This window comes from Jaculus jaculus, chromosome 17 (assembly GCF_020740685.1).
Source record: "Jaculus jaculus isolate mJacJac1 chromosome 17, mJacJac1.mat.Y.cur, whole genome shotgun sequence".
NCBI lineage: Eukaryota > Metazoa > Chordata > Mammalia > Rodentia > Dipodidae > Jaculus > Jaculus jaculus.
Window position 1 is genome coordinate 48,119,161 of NC_059118.1, and position 20,363 is coordinate 48,139,523.

Below are 20,363 nucleotides of genomic sequence, written 5' to 3' on the forward strand. Positions count from 1 at the left end.
TATTGTTTCTTATAACAAATGAGCAAGTTTTATATAAGCAAGAACTAAAAAAAAAAAAAGACATTGGGAGATGCAAGAAAACAATGTCTACTGCAAACCTTCTCGGATGGCAAATATCTAAAGTTTTTTTTTTTCACAATTTTTATTAACATTTTCCATGATTATAAAAGATATCCCATGGTAATACACTCCCTCCCCTCCCCACACTTTCCCCTTTTCTACTCCATTTTTAAAAATTTATTAGTTTTCTTTTCAGCAAATACAGGCAGTTTGGTAGCATTGTTTAGGCTCATCCATGCTCTACCCCCTCCCAATGGATCCTCGTCCAAACATAAGCCCACTCTCCAATATCAAGCTACCATCAATCAAGGGGTACAAGAGGGCCTACACCTATTAAACTCTCTATCAAAAAAGTAAGTGTTATCTCAATTTTCCAGGTGCTAACTTACTCTCTGTTGGAGAATCTGCTTCTCTTTTTCAGATAGATGCAGATCCTAAGGAGAGAGCTGCCCCAAAATACTTCAAAAGGGGCCCGAATGAGGGCTGGAGAGATGGCTTAGTGGTTAAGCGCTTGCCTGTGAAGCCTGAGGACCCTGGTTCGAGGCTCAGTTCCCCAGGTCCCACGTTAGCCAGATGCACAAGGGGGCGCACACGTCTGGAGTTCGTCTGCAGAGGCTAGAAGCCCTGGCGCGCCCATTCTCTCTCTCTCCCTCTATATGTCTTTCTCTCTGTGTCTGTCACTCTCAAATAAATAAATAAATAAAAATTTTAAAAAAAAGGGGGGGCCCGAATGAAACTAAGGAAAATTGGCGAAATAAGCAAGGGTGCTGTTTTCCTGATGAACCGGATACCAGCACAAAGGGGAAGGAGGCAAATATCCAAAGTTTTATTGCTAATCTCTACTTCTTTTGATTTAGGTTTCTGAATTTTTTAATAAAATATTTTTTATTTTTATTTGTTTATGAGAGAGAAAGAGCATGCATGGACATGGCAGGGCCTCTAGCCACTGCAAATGAACTCCAGACACATGTGCTTATGTGGGTTTTGGGGGTCAAGCCAGGGTTCTTAGGCTTCACAGGCAAGTGCCTTAACCACTAGGCAGTCTCTCTAGCCTGGCTTCTGAATATTTAAAAAATATTTTATTTATTTATTTGCATCTGACCTTATGTGAGTACTGGGGAATCAAACCCGGGTTGTCAGGGTTTGTAGGCAAGTGCCTTAACTGTTGAGCAATCTCTCCAGCCTGTGAATTTTATAAAGATACAACTTTATGTCCTAGTTTTATCTGGAGCATAGCTACTGAACTATAGAGGTAAAATGTAAACTAAATTATATCCCTCAACACAGTCATATACCTCAGAAAGTGACCTTATATTGTAGCAAAAATGAATTAAGACCAAGAGCACAGTGGGCCACTTATATTACAGGAACAGTGGTCACTGTAAGAAGATAATCAAGTGTGGTCTGCCATGGGGACATCTTGTGAAAATGAAGGCACACACCAGCAAGCTTTGGATCGCTGGCAAACTGTAATGAAGGACTCCTCTGCAGGGTTTAGAGCAGGAAGCGGTCTGCATCTTACCTCCTGAAGCATGAGATATAAACTCCCGCTGTTGTAAGCTCCCCATCTTGTGTTGTTTTGTTATAGCCACCAAAGGAAATGAATGTGAAAAAGTTCAATGAGGAGATAGTGGCTTAAGGAAGTGAGCAATGACGGGGAATCGGAGAACGCTTGGCTCCTGAGCACAAAATACCAGCCGCTGAGGATGATAGAATTTAAGTGTCACAAGAAATGCTAAGACAACCCTAAGCTCAAGGTTGCTGCCTCAGCTGGAATATAGTGGGAAAATGATAACTATTCTAACAGGTGCTAAATAAAAAAGTGAATTTGCTTTAACATAATGATAACCAAGATGCAGTGAGCAGCTTTGTAAAATGCTTATCTGGTAAAGGACTGCTACTCTACATTACCAGAACTTCTCCAAATCCACAATGGGCATCAATAAAAAAGATCATGAGCAAGAAATGGGGCAGAAGACACCTCTGCCAAGAAAATCCACAGGTGGAAACAAGCAAGAGGAATAGCCACATCCTCACTGAGCTGGAAACAACTTTAACGAGCTGAGCTACAATCCTGAGAGAGTGCATGCTCAGCAAGCACAGGGTGGGAGGTTTAATCCTAGCATCATAAAAAAAAAAAGAAAAGATGTACAACCCAAACAAACTACAATTAATGACCAAGGGCTAGAGAGATGGCTTAATGGTTAAGGTGTTTGCCTGTAAAGCCTAAGGACTCAGGTTCAATTTCCCATTACCAACATAAGCCAGATGCAATGGTGGCTCATGTGTCTGGAGTTCATTTGCAGTGGCTACAGGCCCTGGTATGTCCAATCTCTCTCTCTACATATCTTTCTCTCTCTCTCTCTCTCTCTCTCTCTCTCTCTCTCTCTCTCTCTCATTCTCTCTCAAATAAATAGAATAAAATAAAATAAATGAGCAAACAAGAATCATTCCCACACCCACACCCATGACATACCCACCTCTAAACCACATACAAACCTCTACATCTCTACACACACACACACCACAAAAATCACCCAAACAGAAATGAAACTACAATGACATCCTGCTACACAGCATCACAAAATATTGACACTATCAAAAGCAACCCATGCATTGCGCAGCCACTTTCAGAGACAGTACAGCTGCTCCTGACAAAACTAAACATGCTCTTAGCATCCATATACTCCAGCATCCACACTCTGATGTTTACGCAAATGAGCTGAAAATTCATGTTTGTACAAAAAACCTGCACACAGATGTTTATAGCAGCTTTCCTCATGAGTGCCAGAACTCAGAAGTAACCAATATGTCCCTTAGGAGTTGAAAGGATAAATAAACTGTGGTATGTCTAGATATTCAGTACTCAATATTCACTGCCAAAATTAAAGTGCTACAACATTGTGAAAAGATATGGAGGAATCTTAAATGCATAGCACTAAGTGGCAGAAATCAAGTTGAGAAGGATACACACACACTGCATGTTTCCAAACATATAACCTTCAGGAAAAGGTAAAACTAAGAAGACAGTTAAAACATCAGTGTTTGGGGCTGGAGAGATTGTTTAGATGTTAAGCATTTCCTCTGACCCTAAGGACCCAGGTTTGATTCCTCAGAACTCATGTAAGCCAGATGCACATGGTGGTGTATGCATCTGGAGTTTGTTCAGTGTCTACAGGCCATGTTGCACCCATTCTCTCCTCTCTCTCTCTAATAAATAATAAATAATAAATAGAATATAGAAAGAAAAAAATAGTATCAGTGTTTGTCAAGGGTTTGGGGAGAGTGGGATGACCAAAAGTTTTAGGACAGAAACTCCTCTGACAGTACACACTAGGAGATACATGTCACTACATTTTTCAAAGCTCACAGAAAGTATACCACCGATAGTAGAGTGACCCCTAACATGAAAGATAAACTATGGGCAATATACACACAGACAAAGGCTTACTGACTGTAAGGAATGGGCTGTTTGGTAGGGCTATCTGTACTGTGGGAGAGTGCAGGTGAGCGAGTGTGGGGGCGCGCAAACTCAGGCAGGGAGTGTTTGTCACGGAGAAGACTACAGATGTACGAAACGGGGTGTTCATACAGCTCTGTGTACACCATGTGCCAGTTTGTTATGAACCAAAAACTGCTTTAAAACTTTTGAGAGTTAATTCTGCTGTGCTAGAACTTTATGACAAAGTCTATATATGCATGGAAGACACTAAGGGACTGTGTTTGGATGGTAAGATGAAACAAAGTATTTTATGCATCAAGTTCTGCTTCTGGCTAAGTGCACCAGTTGGCATTGTTTCAATGTCCTTGCCCAGAATAACTAAGAAAGGTGAATGTAATTCATAGCATGGATTTGAACAACCAAATGCTACCCAAGCTGTGAAGACCTGAAGAGCCAAGATTTCAGAGAGAAGGGGAAGAGAGCTCCATGGCTGGAAACTACTTCTTGTTCTAGGTGTTTGTCACTGAGAAGGCAGATGCTGGGAGACTAAGCGGAAGAGCAAAGCAAAGGAGCCCCAAAACTATGCAGTGCATGCTGCATTCTCATAAGCTCACCAGACAAAAGCGAGAGTTGTGGAAGAAAAGACCCTGACACACAGGAGAGTTTCAGAACAGCCACAATGGTGGCGTTACAGTCAGTGGAACCAGGTCACAAAGCTGGTTGTCGCCTTTCTTCCTGTTTCCACATCCAGTGATGTCACTGCGACAGTCTGTTGTCTTCATTCCATGGAACTAGCACAGGCTACCCTCCCCTAGATAGTCTGTTGCTGCACAAACTCAGGTGCTGTAGCAGTTACCCACTAAGTCACCAGAGCAGAAGCAGCTATGGGCAGGGGAGTTTGATCTTGGTGGAGAAAGCATGGCGACTGGCTCACTTCACACACGGGCAGAGGCAGCACAGAAGAAGTGAACTGGCTCTAAACACTTAGAAGGCGGCCTGATGATCTGTACAGCCCACCCCAGTGACACCTCCACCTCCCAAGGTTTTACCAGGTGGAGACTAAGTTGGAGGCTAAATCATAAACACTTGAGTCTACAGGGTTGATTTTGTATTCAAACCACTACAGACCCCTTCACTTGTCAGAACACTACCAGTTACACACTACCAGTAGTTGTGAGACACTAGCACACTGTGCTCAGAAAGCAAGAGCAAGCCAGAAATAAGCCAGTTCTCAGAAAAACTGAAAACGAATTTTAAAACTGTCTCTCCTGGCTCATGCCTGTGATCCCAGCACAGCAAGAGGGTGTGTTCCAGGCCAGTTAGTGCACTCAAAACCCAGACACAAATACACAACAGCAGTAACAACACCACCACCCTCAAAGGTGAAACTGTTGGTTTTGGCTTCTAGCAGATGTAACGTATTCTAGAATCCTCAGGGATGCTCTATAATTGTTATGTTTGGCAACAATGATCAACATTCAATAAGAAATAGGCAGGAACATGGACATGAAATCAAGAACAAAAGTGAGAAGATGACTTTAATCCCAGCACTCGGGAGGCAGAGGTAGAAGGATCGCCATGGGTTCAAGGTCACCCTGAGAAACATAGTTAATTCCAGGTCAGCCTTGACCAGAATGAGACCCTACTTTGAAAAACCAAAAAAAAAAGTGAGAAGATGAAAGGCATGAAACAAACCACCAACCAATACTAGATGAAGATACTGAAGAAATTCAAATGAGCTTTTAGATAACTAGTAGGTTCAAAAATAAGAAAGAGAACAGGCTGTAATTAGAGCACTCAGAGACATGGTCTGTAAGTGATAAGGTATGATGAGGGGCTTCCTTGCTTTCCTGGGACCCATATGTTGGAGGTGTGAGAGGAGGTGGAACCTCTAAGAAGTAGAGCCTGATGGAATGAAACCGGTCACTGGGGGCAGACCTGTGGAGGGGACATTGGGAAAGTGACTTTGTTTCCCTATTTTTTGCTTCCTGGCAACCTCATTCACACAATTGCTGCCATGACATACTGCTAGCCACAGGCTCAACAAGAATGGGGACAATTGACCATGAATTGGACTTTCTAATACAAGAGCAAAAATAAACCTTTCTCCTTATAAATTGATTATGTTGGGTACTTTGTTATAGCAACAGAAAGCTGACAAACATACAGTATCATGACAACCAGTCAGGGAGCACACAACGCCACTGCTGTTGTGGGCTCAGGGATGAGAGCCAAGTGAAGAGAACATATCCAGACAGACACACAAAGAGAACAAAAAATGAAAAATATAGGAAGAGATACCAGGGAACACAGTACAGATACCTACCAAGTACAAATGAAATGCTAGGGAGAGATGAGAGAGGCTGCAGCCAAAGATATAGGTGAAGAGGGGCCGAATGAAGTTTCCAAACCTTATGAAAGAGATCAGGCACACAGCAAAACTGCACCAAGAGCTCCAAGTGGTATAAATTCAAATAAAGATACTAAGAAGGGGTGACCTTAAAAATATCTTCAGAAGGAGTTTCTGTTTAAGGGAGGAGATCCAGTGAAATTCACAAAGACCCACAAAATTGTTTCAGAAAACAAACATGCACATACAAAAATCAACTCCATCAGGATACACTAAAATGAACATATATGTTAGGCCTGGAGGTCTGTAATTTCAGTACTCAGGAGGTTGAAGCAGGAGGATGGCAAGTTTAAGATCAACCTGAGTGACAAGCAAGATGTCTCAAAATCACAAACAAAACTAAACACACGGACAATGCAACATTTAGGAGTGTTGACATAATTTCCTTCTTTTTTTTTTTTAAATTTTTTTTACTTATTTATTTGAGAGCAACAGACACAGAGAGAAAGACAGATAGAGGGAGAGAGAGAGAATGGGCGCGCCAGGGCTTCCAGCCTCTGCAAACGAACTCCAGATGCATGCGCCCCCTTGTGCATCTGGCTAACATGGGACCTGGGGAACCGAGCCTCGAACCGGGGTCCTTAGGCTTCATAGGCAAGCGCTTAACCGCTAAGCCATCTCTCCAGCCCCATAATTTCCTTCTTGATATCAGATCACAATGCTGTATTGTTAGAAATCAACAACATAAGATGTGTCAGGAATACAACCAACTCCTGGATACTAAAAAACACACCCTTAAATAATAAATGGGTAGTGGATGAAATGAAAAATGAAATTGCAAAATTTATAGAACAGGTTGAGGGAGAGACCCCATCTCAAGGAAAGAAATGCATAGTGAGCAGCAAGGGAAGGATACCCCATGCTCTCCTCTGCCTCCATTCACACACACATCTCCACATACCTTTGTGAACACCATGTATCACATATGCTACAGCACACTCATATCCTATATACACATATGCACACATAAAAATATTCATATCTCCTAAGGCTTATTTTATAGCTTCCCACATTCAGCCCATGAATCTAGAAACTAAATATTTGTTTGAGACTATTAATTTCTGGGGTATTCTTTGCTGTATCTAGAACTTGTTCACATTTATTTTGAGTCATATTACTCTAATGTACTTATAACGATGAGAAGAGGAAAGGAAACTGGGTTCACAAAGAATGCAAAGCCTACCTGTGATGAATGATGAGAGGTAGACTGCTAAATAGCTGATAGATCTATCCTTGAGCAGGAGAAGGAGAGGGGGGAGAGGGAGAGAAAATGAATGAGAACAGAGAGATAAATGACAGCCAGACAGATAAGCAGGTGAAGCAGAAAGACCTTGAGACTTCTATGAAGAGGTTTTCTTATACAGGAAAAGTGAAGCCATCGCTGACACCTGCTTTCACTTTACTTGTTCATTTGCAGTGCTGGGATGGAAGTGAGGTCTTCATTCAAGAGAAGGAATCTGGCCCTGAGCTACACTCCAGCTCATACATGAAACATTCAAAAATTTACCATATTTTTACTATGCATTTGCAAAAATAAGTATTGGATGAGAGTTAATTTTTATTTCAAACTAACTTTAACCCTCTTCAAAATAAGCAAAGGTGATCTTCCTTTGATTGCCTAAGGTCATTTGCTCCCCACCCCATCTTGCATTCTCCCCATAGTTTGCAACTTAGTGGCTATGCCAAGAAAGCATTTCATGCCCACTGGCACAGCTGGAACCTTCCAGGAGAACCTCTTACCACATGGGCTGGAACTTGCTCCATTTTTGCCGCAGGAGTGCCTGGTCTTGGGTAAAACTGGTTAATAAACAGGCTTGGAAATTTGTACTCTTCAACAAGTTTCACTGTTTGTTGAAAATCCTGCTCCGTTTCTCCAGGAAAGCCACAGATAATATCTGTCGCAATGGTTATGCCGGGGACTCTAGAAAACAGCAAGACAGAATGGGGAAGGTTGTTAGGCCATATTTGTTTTATTTCCTTGACATTTTAAACCACATTGTCTAGGCTGGCCTTGAGCTCACAGTGATCATCCTAATTCTGCCTCCCTAGGATTGGGATTAAAGGCATCCACCACCATTCCCAGCAAATAAATAGCACTGTTTTTAAAACTTCCATTTTATTTTTAAAAGGGAGATGTGTGAATGGTTTAAAAGCCCCAAATATCAAGGGTTTGTAGTGAAAATCATGGCCCTGTTCATCCTCAGACACACCAATTTTTAATTCGTTTAGATGTTTCCTTGTTCTCTCTTCTATATATTAAAATAGATGCTCCACTAATCTCAAGATTTATTGATTTTTAGACAATGTTTACTAACTTGTCTGTATTGGTCAATGAGGAGCTAGCTCTGGAAGTCCTCTAACCTACTTACCCCAACAAGCTCAGTCTATAGCTTCTAGACACAGTAACAACACTTCTAGTCACAGTAACAACACTTCTTTGGAAGGGCTCAGAACCCACCACCAGCCGGGGATGTAGCTTTGTGGTAGAATGCTTGGCCTATCATGCATGAGTCTTGAATTTGATTTCTAGCAATGAAAAGAGGTTGAGTTCCACACAAAATACAACAGCTAACAGCATGTATAATACAATGTTCCAGAATCTTCACAGGTAAGCATAAAATATGAAGGGAGTGTTTTTGTGTCCTCTGAGTATGATGGTGTGATTTAACCAGACCCTCTGCCACTGTCGACAATATAGCACAGAGATATATTAAATGTTAATTATGTATTCCTTAAAAATTAGAAATGTTTCCTAGATCTTTATCAAATTATCTAATATCGTCTTGAAGGTAGAAACTGCCTGTTTAAAAATTCTGCTTAAGGGCTGGAGAGATGGCTTAGCGGTTAAGCGCTTGCCTGTGAAGCCTAAGGACCCCGGTTCGAGGCTCGGTTCCCCAGGTCCCGCGTTAGCCAGATGCACAAGGGGGCGCACGCGTCTGGAGTTCGTTTGCAGAGGTTGGAAGCCCTGGTGCGCCCATTCTCTCTCTCTCCCTCTATCTATCTTTCTCTCTGTGTCTGTCACTCTCAAATAAATAAATAAATAATTAAAAAAAAATTCTGCTTAATACCGATGCTCCTGACCTCAACGTTTCTAGGAAGTGCCATCAGATCTGAACACACCCGAGCACTGCGGCTGGGGCAGCAGGTCAGTGGCAGAGCACTTTCCTACGTGGGTGCCCTGGGGTCCATCTCAGCATCACAGAAACCCCAGAGCAAAACAAAACATAAAGCTATCTTCTAAATCCTCCATGCATGGGCTAATTCAAAAATTCATCTTTCTTTCTCTCTGGACTTTCTTCAGGCTTGCACTGCTCTTGCAGTGACCTCGCTGCTCTGGCCCTTCGACCTTATCTGTGTCTCCCTGGGTCCCGTATCGTCATCCTTTATTACTGCCTTCACTCTTCTGAGTGTCCTCAAGGAGAAGGCGTCATTACTGCTAAGTTCCAGCACGTCTGAACATGTCTCACACCACACGACTGGTTGGCAGTATATTGGTGCATAGCACTTGAAGCTGAAATATGATTACCCATCAGAATTTTGCATTATCCCATTTTTTAAACTGTAGGCAAAGATATTGATGGCATGTCCAGACTCACTCTGAAGCAGAGTTTTTCTTTTCTTTTCTTTTCTTTTCTTTTTTTTTTCTTTTCTTTTTTCTTTTCCATGGTGAATGCCAAACTCGGTCTTGCACCTGCTAGGGGAGTTTCCTGCTGTTGCCACATACCCAGTTCCACACACTTCTTTACATAGATTTGATAACTCACCTTTTAGGCAATCAGCTTTATTCTCAGTGTTTTAGATTTCAAGATAATATGCCTTGAATTACACTTCTGAATAATTGTGTAAGGTGCAGTCTGGAGACTCACGGTCTTTCTGAACAGGAAATGGACCTTTCAATTGTCTCTAATTCCTCTTTCTCAGGGTCTCCTCTCTGGAGTATTGGAACGCCTGCTTTCATTCTTGGCTTTTTCCTCTTTTATTCTTTTTTGAGGCAAGCCCAATGGACTGACATTTTTTTTTTAATGTGAGAGAGTGAGAGTGACACAGAGAAGGAATTGGCACACAGAGCCTCCAGCCACTGTAACCAAACCCTGGATGTGTGCAGCACCGACTGTGCATCTGCAACCTTGCACACTTGTGTCACCGTGCGCCTGCCTCAGGAGGGACCTGGAGAGTCAAAGATGGGTCCTCAGGCTTCACAGCCAAGCACCTTAACCGCTAAGCCATCTATCTCTCCAGCCCTCCTCCTTTTTTCTCAGTATGTTCTATAGAAAATGTATTTGAGCATTTTTTTTCCAATTTTTTATTTGAAAAACTTAATTTGCAGCATGGTAGTGCATGCCTTTAACCACAGCATTTTAGGAGACTGAGGCAGAAGAATAAGCTAGTCTGTACTACAGAGTGAGTTTAGACTAAATGAGTTCTGACTGCAGAGTAGGCTGGAGTAAGGCCCTATTTCACAACACCAAAAAAATAATAACAATAATAATTAATACCATAGTAAGTCAAAGCTCTTTCTTGGTCTTTAATTCTCCTTCTCACAGCATCTTTTCCTATTTTTAGAGAGGCAGCATCTTATTTATTTGAGGGCTTCAGTTTGCCCCGAGGCTTCTGCTGACCACTTTTGCACCTATTTCCTACATACTCTTGTACTTTGCTCTCTCTGATCCAGGGCTTGAGACTTTCAGGACAAAATAGGAATTCTTGCCATGAGAACCAGACACTGAACACTTTGTGTCACAGAGTGTATGGGTAGCAAACTGCCCTTATTTATTGGTAGGGCGGTGTATGTGTCCTATTCTTCATGGCTATTTGGCTTCTCCCAGGCATGCTACAAAATCCTCTTTATACAACTTAACACTAATAGACTTGCATTAAAAATACTCCAAAATTCTGATCCAATGAGCAACCCAGAAAACAATTGCTTATTATATGACAAATCTTGATTTTTCATATCACATAAATGCACCTCTACATGAAAGAATACACCAGGTGGGTGGCATAAGCAAAAGTGACGAAATCATTGAAGAAAGTAAAAATACTGCGTTCTGAATGCACATCACTCCCTAAGAACCACCACCTCCTCTTCAGAATATGTGATATGGGGGTAAAAGAAGTGTAACACATTGATCCTACAAGGTACTTTGTTCCCTATTTCTTCTTGTATTAACTAGTTATTATCTTGGCTAAACTTAAAAAAATGTATTTTATTTACTTATTGGTGTACATGTGCAGGCAAGAGGGGGGGAAGGCAAATAGAAAGAGAGAATGGGTATGCCAGGGCCTCCAGCCACAGCAAACAAATTCCAGATTCATGTTCCAACTTATGCATCTGGCTTACATGGTACTGGGGAATTTAACCTGGTTCCTTAGGCTTTATAGGTAAGCACCTTAACTGTTAAGCCATCTCTTCAGCCCTGGATGAACTCTACTTCAGTCAATTTCAAGGACTAGAACTTTTCTCTTTAATGACAGAGACAATTTCATTTAGAAAAATGAGATGGCATATTGAGATGTAAAGATATTTTGTACTTCTTTGAGGTGACCTTCAAACTCACATTTGAGAAGACCATAAAAATGATGTTTCTACGGTAAGATGCCAATAAAAAGACCAGTTTCTTCCACTAACTACAATGTGGAACAAAAACAATTACATACATAATTTTCAACTAATTAGTTTCACACTTGCCTTTTAACTACTTATCATCAAAAGAAATCCATAGCTAAAATTAAAAGACAGCACATGCCAGAGAAATTCATCTCTCCCAGAAAATTAAAAAAAAAAAAAATCTTAGTAACCGCCTGTGAAATCCTGCAAGGAATAAAGACAATTGGTCATTGTCCATATTTGTGAGTTGAAATGAACTGGCAATAGATTGTGGGCATTCCCAAAGGAAAGTCCCTGGCTGCTCCCCCCCTACCCCCGGGGCCCGTCAGTGGAGCTCAGCACAAGAACCTGCTTACTTTGGTCTTCTGGTATGTGTGTGTGTGTGTGGTGGGGGGGGGGGTGCCCTTTAAGGACTCACATGTGATAACCCATCCAAAATATGGATGCAAAACACAGAAGGGGCAGCCTACTAAAAATTAGTGGCTTATATATTTCAATATTTATTTGTTATTATTTGATTTTCTTGAGGCAGGGTCTCTCTCTAGCTCAGCTGACTTGGAAATCATGCTATAGCTCCAGGCTGGCCTTAAATTCATGGTGAACCTCCTCCTTTAGCCTTCTGAGTATTGGGATTAAAAGTATGTGCCACCATGCCTGGCTCGGTATTTATTTGTAAAGTATCTTAATTGTTGGCAAGGAAAGCAAGAGAGAAGAAAATGGGTACATAAGGGCCTCTTGCCACCACAAGCAAACCCCAGATGCCTGTGCGGCTTTGTGCATCTGACTTTATATAGGAGGTTTAAGCATTACTGGGGATTTAAACGTCTTTGCAAGCAAGCAGTTTTAAGTGCTGAGCCATTTCCCCAAGCCCCCTTTTCAATATTTAAAAACAATCAGTTTAACGGTTTTCAAAGAACATACAGCTAAGTTCTTACATCTTTTATTTAAATATTTTATTTATATTTATTTATTTGAAAGAGGCAGAGGCAGAGAAAGAGGAAGAAAGACAGAGTTAGAGAGACAGAGAAGAGAGAGAAAGAATGGGCATGACAGGGCTTCCAAGTGCTAGAGACAAACTCCAGATACATGTATCACCTTGTGCATCTGGCTTATATGGGTCCTGGGGGGGTTGAACCTGGGTCCTTTGGCTTTGCGGGCAAGCGTCTAACTGTTAAGCCATCTCTCCAGTGCTAATTTCTTATGTTTTAAAAGCAGAGACTGTACCTTAACATAAGACCAGGCTTGTCTATAATTTAAAACATTCAAATGTTTCTACTTACATTCTTAAAAACAATTTGGCCCCTTAGGTGAGCCAATTAAAATCCTCATCTACATTGTTAATTTGCCTAGCAAATAATTCTCTTCAGTATGGGAAAATTAAAAATTCAGAAGTGAAACAAATTTTAATTTAGTGTCTTATGAATGAAGAGGATAAGTAGAAATTCTGTGGGTGTCAGAGTACTACTCTAAGTACTTAAGTGCTGATTTTGGATAAACTATCTTTGATGGGCTATGGATTTTCTAAGTTTTAATTTTTTTCAATTATCATTTTCACAAATTTACTGAAAGCTGTGAATGTAATATATAAAATCACTAAATAGTATGTGTACTTAAAATGTAAAAAACTTTTAATATTTATTTTCCCCAATACTTTTAGAGAATAATTATAACGGAAAGATAAAAATAAAAATAGCCAATGAGCAGGGAGGAGGCTCACGAGGAACCCACATGACAGCACACACTGGGCAGCACCTCATGAACAGACAGTGAGCATAAGTAACAGTGAAATGTTGGTCTATTATTTTTCTGTCATTTGTTTCATGACAAAATGGGTGTGTTCCTCATGTAGGGAACAGAATAATGCCCCCACCGATGCTCTGACCATCAGCAGCAGGACAGTGCTTGGTGAAGGTTTTCTATTAGGAACATGGATTCTTGGCTAGCTTCAGGCTAGAAGAATAAAAACTCTATATTTTAAGAATGAACTATTTCATCTTGAGATAAAATGCACATAAACACACACCATGTGCTTTGCAGGATTTGTTTGTTTGCTTTAAAGTTTTTTGCTTATTTATTTTTTTATCCTGGAGAGAGAGAGAGAGACACAGAGAGAGAATTGGCATGCTATGGCCTCAGTCACTAAAATTCCAGATGCTTGTGCCACCTAGTGGGCATGTGCAACATTGTGCTTTCCTCACATTTGTACATCTGGGTAATGTGGGATTGGGAGAGTTGAACATGGGTCCTTACGCTTCACAGGCAAGTGCCTTAACCACTAAGTCATCTCTCCAGCTCTGTTTGCTTTTGAGTCAAGGTCTTATGTAGCCCAGTCTGGGTTCAAATTCATTATGTAACTAGTACATAAATACATTAGCACATTACTCAATATCATTAACAGTGTGGTGATGAGTTAAAATCACATGCCCAGTGGAATGCCTGTACCTCAAAAGAGACCAGGAAAGAGCAGAGCCAGGGCTGCACAGAGCACCTGTACCCTGGAGTTTAAATTGCTGGGAACATTTTGGAAAAGAGTTTGGCAGTTTCTCAGAAAGTTAAGCTTCACAGTACGGTGACAGCACCTCTGCTGAGTCATCTACCCAGGACAAAATGAACACTTAGAAGTGGGTTTTCATTCTGGCCTTCTTCATAATTCCAAACTGGAAACAGTCTAAGCATTTACCAACTGTTGAAGGGGTAGCTGAAGAGTGGCTATCCACACGATGGAAGCTCATGCACAAGTCAGAGAGAAGCATCTGCTCAGGCAGCAGCCCGGAGGAGTCTGAGAAACAGGAAGCAGCAGAAGAAGGCACACAGGGCTATGCATGTGAGTCCATGCACGTGGTGTTTCCAGAAGAGGCAAACCTTTGATGAAACAGAAAGCAGATGCAGGCTGCCTGGGCCTGAGGGTGGGAGCAGGCCATGTGAAAATAGGGAGGGAGAAACTTGTTGATCTGGTAGAAAGTATTCTAAAATCAAATTGCGATGCTAGCTACATAAATGTATAGTTACTAAAAATCATCAACCTACATACTTCCTTCCATTGGGTAAATATTGTATGCTGAAAATTGTATCTACAATCTACTACAAAGTATAGGGAGAACTTTCTAAACACAGAGGGAAAGCCAGAGTGAACTTGCCATGACATATTCTTGTAAGGAGTCACTCTGGAGTAGAACTTACTCTGTAGCTCAGGCTAGCCTAGAACTCATGGCGATCATCCTATCGTAGCCTCCCAAGTGCTGGGGTTAGAGGTGTGTGCCACCATGATGGATTTAACAACAAAACTTTCCACAGGACGTAGTCAGAGCATGAGATGGACACCAGGCAGAGACACTAAATGGAAAGGCCATGGTGGCAAAGAATTCCATTCAGGGCACGTCACTCCAGGATTTGAAAAAGCAGTCAGAACTTACTGCTTCCCAAGGGCAGACCCATGACACAGAATCAGACTATGTGTATTCAACAGGAGACTTAAGGAAAATCATGTTTTTCACATCAATTTAAGTATTTTCTAAAGTACTGTATTTATTCTCATAATTTTATGGATAAAAATCTTTAACAATCTGGCCTAAAAGCTAAAAGCATGGCAACATCTAGAAATGGGCTAAAAGCTATGATGAGCTAGGGACAAAGGTCTTGAGAGATCTGGAGCTCATTTCTAAGGGTGTTTTCTTCTAAGGGTGGGTTGGTATGTGTGGGGATTTGTGTTTGTGTGCATAGTGCAGTTGTGTGTGGGCCAGGGTGTGAGTGTGGAGGTTAGAGGACATCTATTGGGCATCACTCTCGCCTTGAGCTTCATTTGAGGCAGGACCTCTCATTCTCGCTCTCCTTGCTCATTGCTGCTTTCTTTAGGTTAGCTGGTTCACGAGCTTCTGAGAAATTCTCTTCTATGTGTGGTCTAGGGATCTGAACCTGGGTACTCAGGCTCAAGCAGAAAGCCATGCCCCAGCCTTGCTTGTGTTTTAACCTGGGTATTGGGAGACAAAGCTCATGCACAACTGAGAAGTCTCACTGGCTGCATGGCCAGGCCAGGTTGCTTAGCCTTTGGGTTCTTCAGTTTCTTCTCACAGTAAATGAATCCAGACGAAAGCTTCACAGGCTGACACACTGCTCAGAAAGTGCTTCGCCACAGGGCTCAGCATGGACCAGCCGGGCTTACCACAGCCTTGACATTTCCTATACAAACACTACATGCTAGCAATACACTAATATATATTTTGTTTAAGACAACCTACTCAGTCTGCCTGACAAATGGGGAAAATAACTATTAGTGAAATAAGATTCAGAGAAGTAAATTACTGAGTTATACAATCAGTATGTATTAAAATGAGGAACTTGGTCAGGTGCTTTTAATCACCACAAACCAGTCTTCTGATACAAGTTAACATACTCTCATCTTATGAATATGCTATAAATATTGGCTGCTTGTGAGTTCACCAAAAGCAAAACTCATTATTAATAACAATTTTTTTCTGTAGTAATTTACTGCAATATATTAAAATCTGCCAGTATTTTTGCAGTGTTATAGAAAGAAGTGTTAAGAGATTTGCAAAAGGTCACCAGGTTATTGCTGGTACAATTAGAATCTTCCAACCCTCTTGGTGCTCTTTCACTACTCACTTGGTGAGCAGGGAGGCTCTTAAAACTAGATTGCCCTCTGTTCACCCTTCTGACACCTTGTTTCTGTTTTGATCATTACCATCACTCATCCAGCAATGGGCTGGTGGCATTATGCCTATGTGCACATGTCTGAGAGAGAGGACACAGCAGTAGTGTCAGAAGGATGAAATCACAGCTTAGATACAGACAGATTTGGGTCCCTGGCTAACCACCTTCTCACCACAGGCACTTCACATTCTGAGCCTCAGGCCCCTCTTACACAAGACAGGGACCATTCCTTCCGGGATAGAAGCAAGGATGGGGTGAAATTATGGATACAAGGCATTTTCAACAGCAACTGGTACAGTGTAGGGACTGAACTGATGGCCACTGCCTATATTCTCCCCAAAAGACTAACAAAGTAGGGAGCACACATGTGCCAACCACCACAAATGGGGACTCCCCACATCAGCTATTCCAACAGCTTGTATTTTTCTCATGAATCTTGTCAACTGGTGCTACAGTAAAATGTTATCGGAACATATGATCAGAATATAAAAGGCACTGAAAGAGCAGATTCAAAACAGCTGGCTTGACTTTATTTATAATAAACAATATTAACTAAAACTGGAAGCTGGGCGTGGTGGCGTACACTTTTAATCCCAGCACTTGGGAGGCAGAGCTAGGAGGATTGCTGTGAGTTTGAGGCCACCCTGAGACTACATAGTTATTTCCAGGTCAGCCTGGACTAGAGTGAGACCCTACCTTGAAAAACAAACAAACAAACAAAAAAATAAATAAATAAAAAAGAAAGAAAGAAAGAGAACTGGAAGACATGGCCATTTGGCAAGCTGGTTTATGTGTAAAGTGTAAGAAATTTAAAACTCTATTAGATTGGAGTAACATTGCAGCTACAGTGAAACTTCATAACAGTGAATGGATCATACAAGCATTCTGCATTCTCTGAAATTCTGTAAGGTTTAAAGTATTACACAAATAAAAACAGACACAAATTAAAAACTAAAAACAATCTTAGCTCAAAAAAGCTTTACATAGAAAGTAATCAGCTTAAGTAGTAGTTGCAGTTCTGCACACAATTTTCTTTATGGAAAGTTTGTTCAAATGAATTAATATTAATCTGTCATTTATGAATCCATCAACCCACCCACTAGCTTTGTTTCCAACTGGGTCATTTGCTGTTCAAGAACTTAGAGTGAAGGTAAATTTGCATAGTTAGTTTTTTTAAAAAAAAATTTATTTTTATTTATTTATGAGAGAGGCAGATGGAAAGACAGAGAGAGAGAGAGAGAGAAAGAAAGAAAATGGGCATGCCAGAGCCTCCAGTCGCGGTAAACAAACTAGATGCATGCACCACCTTGTGCATCTGGCTTACAGGGGTACTGGGGAATTGAACCTACATCCTTTGACTTTGAAAGCAAGCATCTTAGCTTCCAAGTCATCTGTTCAGGACCAAGTTTTTAAATTACTCATTTTTTTAAGGCAATAGACTTTTAACAAAAATCTAGGTCAGTTTAGTTAAATTTGGCACAATTTACTCTTTTGAAGTAGAAGAGAAAATACAGATTTGGGCATGGCTCAGGACAAAGCACTTGCTGTGCAAATGTCAACAGCTGAATTCAGATGCACAGCAGCCAAGCAAAAAAGCTGGGCACTATAGCAGGTGTTTGTAACCCCAGCCACACCTAGTGCAGAGAAGGCAGCCTGGGGCTCAATCTCCAGGAAGCTCAGACTCGCCAGCCAGGCAAACTAACAGGGAGCTACATGTAACCCTACCTCAATGGAGATGGAAGCTGAGGACTCACGCTTCAAAGTTGTCTTCTGACCTCACACGCACATCGTGTACACACGTGCCTGCACTTGCACACAATCATAAAACACCCACTACAACAACGAGAAAGTGAAAATACATGTGATACAAGGAAGGGGTAAACTGGCAAATGTGTTTAGCATACTGCAAACCTCTGAATATCTGGGGAAATCAGAACTTAAAATCACACAGCAAAGACTTTTAAAACACCTGCAGTAAATAACTTATAACACAGAAAGCAAAGCAGCTATGAAACAGGCCAAAGGAACTGGGTGAGACAACCCACAACTGATGACACCAACAATTTCATCTGTCCCTGACAGGTCTAAGCCTGGTATGAACCCAGACAGACAGGTCACCTTCAAGACACAATCAAAATGTGGTAATCACTGTAAACGAAACATTAACTAAACACTGTGCTTAGAACGATCTTTATCCTGTCACCATGCTTGCATTCCACAGCAAATATTCTGGAACATTCACAAAGCCTCACATAAGACCAAAGATACTGCTTTTTTAAAAACTAAAACTAAGCATACTGGATAATATTGTTATAATATTTAAAAGGAACCATATTAAATTTAACAGAATTTTTACACATCTATTATTAAAATCATTTTATGACACTGCTGTTTAGAGTAAAGGTATTTACTATCTGTGGTACTGTTAACACAATTCTAATATGAGTTCTTCTGTTTCTATGGTAACTTGAATTATAAGGTTCAATGAAGCCGGATTCTGTAATGTGTATTTTTCTGTTATTCAAGGTGAAAAGTAAATGAAACATTTCTAACATTCATAGACTGCAGCAAATGTCTGAATTCCATTTAGAGATAAGACGATAATTACTAAAGTAATTAGAATTCTTCTTGGATGGAATTATTTTGCACACAGTGGAAATTTATACTTGGGAATGAAAGCAAGGGCCAGAGTTATGTTCAGCATCAGTAATTAATTACAGCTCAGACCCCAACACCATTCTGATACTTTAGAACTCACTCCACCTTCTTCTGTCTGTTCTGACTAAAATAGCAAAAGAAACTGGTCCCCATCCCCCACTCCTTAAGTCAGAAAGATAAAGTAGGTGAAATCATTTTATTCAAGAGAAAATCCAATTATGAAAATAATCAACTTTTCCTTCTTGCTTTATTTTTTCATATGTGAAAGGGCATTCACATTAGCAGAACCAATTAAATGAATATCAAGACAGGGCAAAAACTACAAAGTTGGGCAAATGTCTCAAATATTTTAAAATTAAACTTTGAAAAAAAACACTTAGTGAAAATTTTGCAGCACAAGCCCAGATCACAGCATTCTTGAATGAGAAAGATGACTGGAAGCTGAGCCCAAGTCAGCTGGAAGAGTACTAACTTGTAGAATGACACAGCATAAGGCACTTGTCCATTACTGACAACAAACAAGGTATTATTTCAACGGATACGTTATCATGAAGAAATGGTATGCAGAGAGAGAGCTGGGGATGTAGTCTCATGGGTAGAATTTTCTAGATGCACTGAGCCCTGAGTTCCATCCCAAAACACTGCACAAACTGGACGCTGCAGCAGACACTTGTAATCCCAGCACTTGGGAGGTAAGTCAGTATGATAAATTCAAAGTCAGCGAATCTGAGGGTTCTCTGTCTTCGAGGGGGGAGGGGAATGAAAGGAAGTAGAAGAAGAAAGAGAGGAGAGAGGAGAAAGAGGGAGAAGAGAGGAAGACAGTCTAGAAAGAATACCTATGTAATGGAAATCACACAACCTTCCAAATTGGAAAAGGTTTATTAGTTTATCCTTATTAGTTGAACTAATTTTATTTAAAAATGATGATATTAATACCAAATCTCTCTGTTGCTTGTTTTGTAAAGTATTTTACTTGCTTATTTGAAAGAGAGAAAGAAAGAGGAAGAGCAAAGAGAAAGAGGGCCCATTAGGGCTTCTAGCTACTGCAAACGAACTCCAAATGCATGCACCACCTTGTGTATCTGGCTTAACGTGGGCACTGGGGAATCAAACTCTGGTCCTTAGGCTTTGCAGGCAAGCTCCTTAACTCCTGAGCCATCTCTCGAGCACTGTAAATAGTTTTATTGAAACACAACGATGCCATTCATTCACACACTGTTTATGGCAGCTTTCTCTACAGGAACAGAGCTGAGTAGCTGTGACAGCTGCAACAAGAGACCAGGTGGCCCATAGGCCAGAATAGCTGCCATCTGTGGAGTTTCCCTCTTTAACTCAGGACTCTCTGGGCTTGGTTGGATAAATCCTCCTAGGGACACTGCAGGGTGTTGGGCGCAGTGTATACAATGGTCTCTGAAGCCCCTGTGAGAAATTCACTGGCACCTATCCAGAATTTTCTTCTCTGTGGCTCACTGCCCTACTAACATTTTGTAATTTTCTTGTGGCATCTTAATTTATAC

General features: G+C 41.0%; 1 protein-coding gene across 6 annotated transcripts in view; it reads right to left on the reverse strand.

Moving 5' to 3' along the window:
• The window catches only part of Cdkal1 (CDK5 regulatory subunit associated protein 1 like 1), a 670,695-nt gene that overhangs the window by 151,421 nt on the left and 498,911 nt on the right, over positions 1 to 20,363 (reverse strand). For all 6 annotated transcript variants that reach the window (XM_004668379.2, XM_045136581.1, XM_045136582.1 and 3 more), the window contains one exon: positions 7,653 to 7,833. In XM_004668379.2, the coding sequence (XP_004668436.1) occupies positions 7,653 to 7,833 (181 nt within the window). The remainder of the gene's footprint in view (positions 1 to 7,652; positions 7,834 to 20,363) is intronic.